This window comes from Misgurnus anguillicaudatus, chromosome 17 (genome assembly GCF_027580225.2).
Source record: "Misgurnus anguillicaudatus chromosome 17, ASM2758022v2, whole genome shotgun sequence".
Lineage (NCBI taxonomy): Eukaryota > Metazoa > Chordata > Actinopteri > Cypriniformes > Cobitidae > Misgurnus > Misgurnus anguillicaudatus.
The window spans coordinates 20,644,719-20,656,133 of NC_073353.2; the positions used below are offsets into that span (position 1 = coordinate 20,644,719).

At 36.6% G+C, this 11,415-nt stretch overlaps 1 protein-coding gene across 1 annotated transcript; it reads right to left on the reverse strand.

Annotated features, from left to right (window-relative positions):
- Positions 1 to 3,174: 3,174 nt before the first annotated feature.
- ackr3a (atypical chemokine receptor 3a) lies at positions 3,175 to 9,810 on the reverse strand. Its single transcript, XM_055215755.2, has 2 exons — positions 9,664 to 9,810; positions 3,175 to 5,649 (listed from the first exon to the last, which is right to left on the reverse strand). Exons 1-2 carry the CDS (start codon positions 9,670 to 9,672, stop codon positions 4,498 to 4,500), a joined length of 1,161 nt encoding a protein of 386 aa, XP_055071730.2. The 5' UTR covers positions 9,673 to 9,810; the 3' UTR covers positions 3,175 to 4,497.
- Positions 9,811 to 11,415: the final 1,605 nt, after the last annotated feature.

An 11,415-nucleotide genomic window follows, 5' to 3' on the forward strand; every position in this document is an offset into this window, starting at 1 on the left:
AACGATTGTCATTTTTGGAAATAAAAATAAAAATATGCACTTTTAAACCACAACTTCTCTTCTTCCTCTGGCTGTGTGACGCACCAGCGTGAACTCACGTAATTGCGTAATTATGTGGAAAGGTCACGTGTTACATATAAACGCACATTTGCAGATCATTTTAAACAATAAACTGACACAAAGACATTAATTAGTATCATTCCACATACAACAACGTCGTAAGGGTCCTCTTTTTCCACACTTGTAAACACTGGGGCGTAGTTTCGAATACGTCACCTTGACGTGATGACGTATTACGTGAGGTCGCGCTGGTGCATCACAGGACCGGAGACAGACGAGAAGTTGTGCTTTAAAAGTGCATATTTTTTTATTTTTCTTGCCAACAATGACAATCATTTCACTAGATAAGACCCTTATGCCGCGTTTGAGATCATTTAAAGTCATTTGAAACTGCAATTTTAAACTGCATTAAAACTGTTGAGTATTGGGGTCCATCAAAATTAGAAAAATCCTGAAATGTTTTCATCAAAAAACACAACTTATTCTCGACTGAACAAAGAAAGACATCAACATCCTGGATGACACGGTGGTGATTAAATTATCTGGACTTTTTTAAGAAAATGGACAAATCCTTTAAAGTGTACAGAATACATGAATGTGACTTTTGTGATAAATGGTGCTTTAATGGAAACTTGATTATAGTTCTATCAAAAACTTGAAAATGAATTAAAGCTATATTGTAAAGTTATTGTTTATGTTTTCAAGCCTTCAGATCTTGAGTTTGTAAACCAAGCTCTTTCTCATATATCCATCTATTCATCCTCTATACTACTTGTAGGGTCACATGAAGTGCTGGAACGTATCCCAGGCTATCTCCGGCCACAAAACAGCCATCCCAATATATGTAAAATAACAAGGCAACCATTTGAACAAGTAGTATATTGTGCTGCAGAAGACTGTGTTCTTTGAAGCCGGCAACTAATATGACCTTAAGCGGTTTTGCTCAGACCTTGCAGGTGCCTAAATACAGGAAAGTGTTGAACACACATTATGGAGAGACTGCACACTGAGCTCAGATCAGCATAAATCAAGCTCTAATGTGTTCAGTCCTTGTTCTGCTACTGTTAGATGTGGAAATGCCACTCAGCACTGCCTGGCTGAAATGAAGAAATTCATGGTAAAGCTACTGAAAAACAAATACGTGCTTAAATGTTTTGCAACTTGCAAAGTAGCAATGTTTTAACAACTAAGGGTAGAATACAGATGGGATTTTCTAAAGCTCTTGCTTAATTAAGTCTCAACATGTGTCCCACATGCACTGTAAAACCTAAAAGTTAACTCAACTCAAACCATTTAAGTAAACCTGTTGCATTAGTTTTAAAACATACATTTGAGTACTGTGAACTTAAACAAATTGAGTCATATGCAGTTATGCACTTATATTTAAGTTCACACTATTTAAATGTAAGTGCATAATTGCACATGATTCAAGTTCACAGTACTTAAATTTATGTGTTTTAAAACTTAAATGGCCTAATGCAATCGGTTTACTTAAATGGTTTGAGTTAAGTTAACTGTTAGGTTTTACAGTCTATGCATGGGTCACTGTGATTTCACAAAGTGAGATGTGATCCTGAATTAACATTTCAATCAAAGATTACCCTTAACTCAAATTAAAGGAACAGTATGTAGGATTGTGGCCAAAACTGGTATTGCAATCACAAAACTTGTGGCTAAAACTGGTACTGCAATCAAACAACTGGTGGCCAATAGACAAAATGACAACATAAACATCAGTTGGGGGCTGCAACTCCACTTTTGAAATGACAATATCCTGGCCAGACCACTGTTGTCAGTGATATAAGTATTTAAAATGAAAATGATTTCTTAATGTCTAGTTACAAATCAGGGCCATTTTAAGATTTATTGATATACATTTCTTACATACGGTTCCTTTAACAAATTACAAATTAAGCTCAAATTAGAGTGAAAAAATAGTTTGATAATAATTTTTTAAAACCCCCTAACCCTAATCTAAACCTAAATCTAACATACACCCTAATACTGCAATCTGATTGGTTAATGAAAATGTTGATCCAGGATCACATTAATTTGTGAAATAATAACGTTTCGGAAATCTATACAGATATCTCAGTTAGAAAATAGACAGATCTTTCTTTTTTATTAAAAAAGAAACTGGGAAGTATTCGCTCTTTTAGGGGTTTTACCTGTACTTTGAAAAGTCAAATATTTTCTGCATGACTGAATAAACATGACTACATAGATTATACAAGCAAAAAAAACAAAAAAGGATTTTTAGGTCAAATTAAATAGAAATAGAATTAAACAAGAACATATGTTTTTGTTTTGTGAAATCAGGGCTTGATATGAATAATTCAATTGTATCCACCATAGTATGGAATCAACTTTATTAAAACTTACTATCAGAGCGTTTCTTTGTATATTCTAATCCAAGAGTAACATTTTTGGTAAAGTTGAATCTTCAAATAGTCAAGATGAATAGATGCATTTACGGCCTAAAAGCTATTTTATCATTAAAATGTTTATGCTGGAAAAATGTTTAGTCAACATTGCATTCCATCCCAACAAGTTTATAGATCTGCTTGAGATACAACGTTTATTCCCTCAGTCATTCATGCATTTTCAATTTAGAGAATAAGTTAATTGCACAACCATTGCATGAAAATCCAAACATCCCTTCAGATTTCCAAATGTGTAACGTATGTTTTAGCTGAATTGAGATGGGAGTAGACCTGCTGGATCATTGCAAGCAGTAAAGTTAATATCATCATTTTGCTGTGACCATCTTGAAACAGTTATTCATGATATATTGAGGATTTTTAATTAAGGCTAAAGATTTGTTGTTCAAAGATGTTTGCTCTTGCAGTAACAAAGATTGTAGTCATTACCTTTAAGTTTTTATGAAGCCCTGAGGGGGGTAAATGAAATAGGGCCACCATTGTTGAACAGATGGTGAAGCAGCAAAACTATAAAGTGTTGTTTATATTAATCCAACATAAAAAGGCATGTTTAGATTGAATCCATATTGACCATATATGCACCTCATGCATAGATTCATCTTATCCATGCAGTTTTTATACAAGACACCTACAGTAGCCTTAAGCAGAAAATATAAAGATGGAGTTCAGTAAATTCAAGAAAATATTTATTTTACTTCGTTTTCAATGTTCAATAAGAGTTTAATAACAAAATATATGATGAAATAAAAGATAAATACAGCAATGAATTTTAGTTACCTTAATTAAATCTAAATATACACATCTATGACATAGTAGCATTTAAAGTAAATGCCCTTTTATGTAAACACATAAGAGGGGCTGTTACAAGATGAAAGCCAGTTATAAAACTTAATTTACACAACAAAAAAGAAACTATGACCTATAAACAAACACTTACAGTTGCATGTAAAAACACATTCCTTCATTCAAATCCAGTTGAAAATATGCTCTTTGCAAATACCCAGATGGTTGTATCATCCACAAATGTTGGAAGTTGTTGCAGAGAATATGTGGACATTGTTTTAAAACACAAAGTAATGCCAAATGTCATGCCACAAAAAAGAAAGTGCTTTAAGCATCACTCTAAAAATGTGTAACCCTCTCTCTAAAAAGCAGAATACACTTTAAAAAGCTGGTTTATTATTAACCCAGCGTTAGGTCAAAAAGGGACAGAACAAACCAGTTGGGTTGTAATTCAACCTCATCCATTGTTGGGTCAAATTTTCAAAACATTTTCTGGGTTAATTTAACCCCCAGGTGTTTGTCCCTTTTTGACCCAATGCTGGGTTAAAAATAACCAAACATTTTTGGAGTGTAGCAAGTCAGCCACATCTAAATATTGACAACTTTATCACTACATTGGAAAGATATGTTTGATAACACATCAAATTCTTTCAACATTAGTTTCTATAAACTTTATAAAATATTTATGCTTTATTTATTTTTGGTATTTTTAGAAGTAAGACACTTTTGGATAAACTTGAAATTCTTGTATATTCTATAACTTGAAATGTTTAGAAGTTCTTGTCAAAATTCAACACATTTCTAACATGTCATTTTTAGTTCTGATCATTGTATGTGAGATGTGCCAGCCATCCTTGAACGATACCGCATCAAACTGTAACACACTGTAACCCTAAACCAAGTTTTCTTAAACTTGGTTAAACACATTGTAAAGCCTGCTGGCAATTTGGATAGATGCTCATGGCTCTGAGGTTAAAATAAGATCCCATCTGTCTTTGGTACATTCCTCCGTAACTGCATTTGGAGATATTCCAAAGCTCAAGAGCTTTCAACGTCTTCGAGACCAACGTTGACCATTTAGACCTATGATGAAAAACATTCAGTTCTAATTCAGTGTTGTTTATCTGGAAGACCAGATCTGAAACATGTCAGGTGAGGTCATATTTGAAGCAGTGCAGAACTTTGATGGTGGAGGGTGAATGTCCCCAAGGTCCTAGCTCACGGCTGTAGGGGTGTTCTCCACCACCGCATACTCCGTCTCGGTGCCCTGAGAGCCCTCTATCAGACGTGTCAGCCCGGTACGAGTGGAGTATTTGAAGATGAAGGCCTTCATGAGGTCGTATCTGTAATGGCGATGAGCGAAGCTGTAGACCACGGGGTTCACACAGCAGTGTAGCAATGACAGGCACTGCGTGAGGTTCAGTGCAACGAAGAGAGAGTTCTCCGCGCTGCAGCCCATAGGAAGCACTCCTAACATGACCAGAGCATCGGCTAGAAGCACGCTATGATATGGTGCCCAGCAAGCTATGAAGACCACAATGTAAGTGAGGATGACCTTCCTGCTGACGCTGCGATCCTGATCTTCATTTGATGGGGAATTAGAGGAGGAAGACGACGCCAGAGTGTTTGCCAGCAGGGCGTAAGACACTGCTATAATGGGGAAAGGGATTGCAAATCCTAAAATCACAAAACTCAACTGAATTCCCACCATCCACTCCAAAGGGTTCTCCTCTGGATACTCTGGGCGACACAAAGTCGCATGACCATGTAGAGACTTCACCGACTGCAGGAAGTATGTGTCCGGAAGTGATGCGAACAGAGCAAGGAGCCATGTTGCGGCACACACCAAACGGCGTATTCGCCGTCCCCATCTGTGAGATATCTCCCTCGTGCGCACTACCGAAACATACCGGTCCACGCTCATGCAAGCCAAGAAAAAGATGCTAGCGAACAGGTTGACGCTGAAGAGAAGATGCGTTAGCTTGCAAGCCACCTGACCAAATGGCCAGTGACCACCCTGTGCCAGCGAGCTTATCCACACGGGCAAAGTAGCTACCACACACAGGTCAGCCACCGCCAGGTTTAGGATATACAAATGTGTTTCGTGATAGTGACGCTGTGAGCGCAGGTTGACCCACACTACCAGTGCGTTGGCGGCAAGGCCCACAACAAAAATGAAGGCATAGAGGGTGCACATTACATTAAGAAGAGCAGAACGATTAAAGGAAGTTAGGCACGTGTGTACTTCCACCTGTGATATGTTGTCACTGGCATCGGTGAAGTTAAATTCATCCCACATTTCAAAGAATTCAATCAGTTCATTGGCACTTACACTCATCTTTTTATTTGAAGGTGAAGACAGCGACTGTGGAAAGAGAAGGAAAGAGTAGTTAACATTCGTCGGGATTTCCAGTCTCTTTGAAAAAAAGTTTAGCTTGTTAGGACTATTGGGATTTGTTTAATCGTGAAATTGTTTTTATGACACTTAAAGGTGCAGTATGTAAATTTTAGCAGCATCTAGTGGTGAGGTTGCCAATTGCAACCAACGGCTCAGTCCACTGCTCACCCCTTGCTTTCGAAACACATAGAGAAGCTACGGTAGCCGCCTCCGGACAAACATGTCATTGTCGGAGACAACTTAGTAAAAAAAGGTTGTCCGTTAAGGGCTTCTGTAGAAACATGGCGTCACAAAATGGCGACTTCCATGTAAGGGGACCCTCTGTGTATGTAGATAAAAACGTCTCATTCTAAGGTAATAAAAACATAACGATTCATTATAAAAAGGTCTTTATACACCCCTGATAATACAGTTTTGTATATTATTTTGCATTTCTGTCAAGAGATCTTTCTAAAAATTATACACTGTACCTTTAATCCTCAATTATGATTTAATTTCCTGATATTTTTATTTTGGAGAGAAATGTGACATTCTTGAAATGTTTTGTAAGATTCATCCGATTGATCCACCCTACTATTAGGATTTTTAAACCATTTGTCACATACAAAAACAACAAGCAACTATCTGACGTATTGGCGAATAGTTTAGTAAGAACTAACAGATGTAGGCTTAGTGCTGCTGGCTCATATAAAAGGGCATACATTTAGAAAATATTGTTTTGATTATATTTTTGACATTTTCAATCCTGCAAGGCAAACCTGTCTACGGCATTTAAAAACACTGCATAGTTGTGAAACCATCACAACATCCTATTATGATTTCATGGTTCAACTCCGTTAGGAAGTTGACACTACTTCAAAAGCACAAAGCTGTTTGGATTTAAGCCAGTCATGCTCAAGCACCTTATAATCTGGGTCTGCTTTTCAAAAATCAAAGTGATTTGGTTCTATGACTTCACAGCCATTTCTGCGAGCAAAGTAATTTCAGTTTAAGGATTTTGTCACGCCACCTTAAACATCTAAGTGGTCCTTTCTAAAAGAGTGTTGCTGTATGGTTGCTGAGGTCACAGACCTTTGACCTGATTTTTCTCTGGTCTTTAAATCCTTTTTAGTGGGATCCTTCAAACTCAAGCAGAGCTTAAACTACATAAAGGTCAGTATACATCCATATAAAGCTGTGCTGAATATGTGTCAATATAGAAATCTGTGAGTGTGCCTCATGTTGTGTAAGGCTTATCATAATATAAACACTGTGTGATTGTGTATCTTATAACTGGAGTCTTGATTTATACTCTGTCTTCGCCTCCAAAAAGAAATTTCCTGTTACTCCACCTGTATTCTGTTTGAACTTCATTACAAAGTCAAATCTACTTGTTTTTCATTTAATAAGAACACAATAGTGCTGTTTGATAAAAGCTTGAAAGCTCATGTTTGTTTACATGTGCTTTGGCCATTAGAGAAAACATTTTGGGAAGTTCATAGCACAAAATGTAATGAATTTAAGCAATAAAACCCATGTGGATACACAAACAAACATTGTGCATCATTCTCTGCTTTTCTGTAATTTGTTTTGTTGTTAATGCATAAATACCCTAGCTATATTACATGGACCTCTGTCACTGTACTGCAGCTGACCATGTGAACTCTGAATGCTTCTCTGTCTCCCAGCATCATGGTACAAAGTGGTTATGTACAAGGACATAGGAAGGTCAAAGGTCACATGCTTTATGACAACAGACACCTTAAGGGCCTTGAACCTGTGACACTGGTCTTGCTGACAGGATGTTGTAGATTAAGTCATGATTTGCTTATAGTTTTGCCTGGACCCTCCCAACACATATTACTGCTAAAGAACATCAATGTGAAATATTTTCAATGTTCTCTACAGCCATAAATTCAGCATTTCTTTATTTTTAATTAAGATGATTCCATGTTCCTGCCATAGATCTGTACACTAGATGTCGCCTTGGCTACGACAGTTCATTGGAACGAATGCGTCAAATAGAGCCGCCATCTTGAAACAGGGGAGCCCTGCTTCAGCGTCATTGTAGGCCGTAGGCAATGGTGTAACGGAAATAAAATCACCATAAATCGTCATGAATGCTATTTTCTAGGTTTTCTTGTGGTTTGTTACAACAGTCAGACATGTATTTAGCATTGAGTTCAGAAAAAATATAGTTTTGATATTTGAAAATCTACTTTTTCTATCTATAATGCATAGTGCTAGTAGCCCTAACATCCATACGCATTACAAAAGTCCGGCATCATCCATGAATTCGAAGTACAGGCGGAGATAGCAGCATTATAGCTACTTCCTATGACAAGACCCGTGTTCCAAGATGACGGCGGTTTTGGCGCATGCTTAGAACCCCAAGGCGACATCTAGTGTATATATCTATGTGTTCCTGCAAGCTAAACTGTAAACAGTATAATGAAAAAAGGGCTGGGTTGTTTATAACCCAAGGATGGGTCACTATTGGACAGAACACACAGCAGTGTGTTCTTTCCAATAGTGACCCAACCCTGGGTAAAAACATCCCAGCATATTTTAGATATGATGAAATAAGATAGCCAAAAATGATGGAAAACCACAGAGCAGAATGCACTGGGCATGGTACTATAAGTCATAAATGAAATGCATGGGCTTATGAGCTCATCTCCAAAAATCATATAAAAAATTCATGAGACAATAAAAATGAAGAGCATTTTACAGGCTTTTAAAACAAATATTTTCACTTTGCCATCACAAGGCCTCATTCATTGACATAGCTAACATAAATGACAGCAGTTTTACAGCATTTATAAATCTTTGTTAATACAGTATAGTTAATACAAAATACACTTAGGGACAGTTTTCCGGACACGGATTAGACTAGTCCTCCTAGACTATAATAAATGTAAGAGCTGTCCAAACTACAACATCTTTCACTAACATTTCTTAAAATACATACGTACCTTTGTTTCGCCTCAGAATGCACACAAGTAATGTTTTTAGTATGGGCATGTTTGTTAAAACTAGTTATATTTCATAATTAAACTAAGACGTAGTCCTGACTTAAGATAATCCCTGTCTGGGAAACCACCCCTATATCATTGCATTATATCTGTGCAACTAATGGTAACAGATACAACTTAAAAAAAACTTGGCTATGTTATTGAATATCAAAATTGACATCCACTAAGATTAAAATATGCTGTTGAAACATAGTTTACTTTTAGTCTATTAACTAATGTAATTAACCAATTTTAACTAATACAACCTTATTGTCCTTTACGAAAATTAACCATGGTTTTACTACAGTTTAAACCAAAATACCATGGTTACTGTAGTAAAACCATAGTAACCACAAAATAACCATGGTTTTCAAAAACCATAGTTAAACCATGGTTAGTGTAGTAAAACCATGGTTTTGCTGATAGTAATCAATACACCAAAAAAACATGGTTACTACACTTTTACCACAATAAAACCATGGTTAATTTTCGTAAGGGGTATGTAAAGTGTTACTGAAATTATGTAGTGACATCTCTAAAAAAAAAACGACGACAAAAAATAATCTTAATTTTATCATATAGATATAGCATATAAATGACAAGTAATTTCATTTAAGAGTATAACAAGTGAAGATAACATGGTAATGTCAAAACTTAGATTATGGTGCTGGAATTTACTTCAAGTATGCTTGGATTCAGGCAAGACTTTCTAGAGCCTGTAACGTTAGTTATGTAACTAAGATGTCAATCTATATCGACACTACTTAATAATACATATGCGTTTCTGACTGTCTAACAACTGTAAACGAATAAATCCGCTATTAGTTGTTAAGTTCAAACCTAACTGTATTTAAAAAAAATAACATCACTGGTACAGAAATCAGTGCAGGTGTCTAAACCACGCAGGTAACGGTAAAGCGTCTTCAAATTTGTTTAAATCCATGAAATGTGCTCATTCTTTAAAACAGGATTATATTATCCTACTCACCTCTGTCATTTTGCACTTATAATGTCCAGTCAATGGGCAAAGTTATTCCTCGATGTAGTTTTAATCCGGCACAGATATGAATCGCGCATCCGCTGCAGGTTGTTTAAATAGAGTAAGTGAAAGCGGTGACGCCCATCTGAGACGAAAGAGTTGCGCACTTACACAGTGACTAAACAAAGACTAAGCGCATTCACATATCTCACACTGGTAAATATATTATTACGGTCTAACATAACTAACTAGCATATTACGCATATTATAACTAGCATGTGTAGCATATTAACTCTTTTTTCCTTAATTGGAACAAGAACATTTACATACGTCTACAGAATGAATAGGCTACTCACTGTTAAAATCAACAACAAAGTAAACAAAATGGAAGAGAAAGAGAGGAGCACGATAAATACAGGGGGATAACTTAAAATGAATTAACAAGAGAATCGTTTTCAAGAATTCAAAGCATCCCTTTTCCGTTTTTATCTGTTTCTTTGAGTCGCAATGCATTAATGCGGTTTTAAATCTTAAGGTTATCGTTAGGCCATTTTTGTTTGTGCATATGTGTACTCTTTATTCAGCCACAAACTCTTAATTCAATAAAAATGAATTATTTAAAGTTTCCCCTATTTTATCCAATGATTCATCATGAAAGTAATGAAAACGTTTTCAGACAGCTTTGATCCTCCCTAACACAGGCTACCTCAAACCTCACGTCTCTCACCAGATTATTACACATTATGAAACACAACTGCCCAAAACGTCAAACTGAAGTGTTATAAACTATTTTATTAAACCTCATTTTGACTTCATATTACTTTTTTATATGTAGCTATGCACCCTGGTGTTGCTATGTTCTACCAATTGAGCTCTTAAAGTGTGCTTTAAAGATGTAAACATTATGTGGTAAATTTAATTACACCATCACAATAATTTTAAGTAGATCAAACAGAATTGTATCTGAAAAGTAACAACGCTGGACTGACTTGCAGGTTAGATTACCTGAAAAAAAAGTATCATTCATGATATCTAAAACATCCTGCCTATTGTCCTCTACATGGGAATGGTATGAGACATACCATGGTTTTCTATATCCCCAGATAGAGAGAAAAGATCTGAGCCCATAAAGGACATGAATTGATTGAGTGATTGTTCCTATCACAATAACCTGCGTGAAAGAACAGCCACAGCATACACAGATATCCATTGTCCCCGGTTATCAAAAGCATCATACAAATTTCAAAAAGTCACTGATAAGGATCCGGGTTCCCCTGAACCTTGTGCCAGCTTCTTTATCTGAGCCTTTCTTCCACACACACGGGAGGGGAGAGACCTTTCGGCTCCTCCAGCGAAGGCTTTGAAATAGTGATTCAATGAAGGGAATTAAGGAGTGAACAGAGCAGGGGTCTAAGCTGCTGAAACAGAGGAAAAATCTCTCTCAAACACGCACTTATCCTCCATTGCTAAGCAACAGCTGTTGTAATGCAGTTTTATGAGGGAGCGACAAAGTGCTGAATAGAAAAGGACTTCCTGCAGTTGATGATTCGTTTTGTTTAACACTACTTCATTTCGTCATTGACATAACATCGTATATTATGCTTCTAGTTTTAATCTGGATCCCACAGATGTCTCAATAAGCATGGAAGACTTGTGGTGACAGCTGAAAGTTGAGACACTGAACTGGATAAACTTGTCCAAAGGTGTCGCCTGGGTCATGTCGCGTTCTACCTCCAGGTCAAGGCCAGGTAGATCATATAT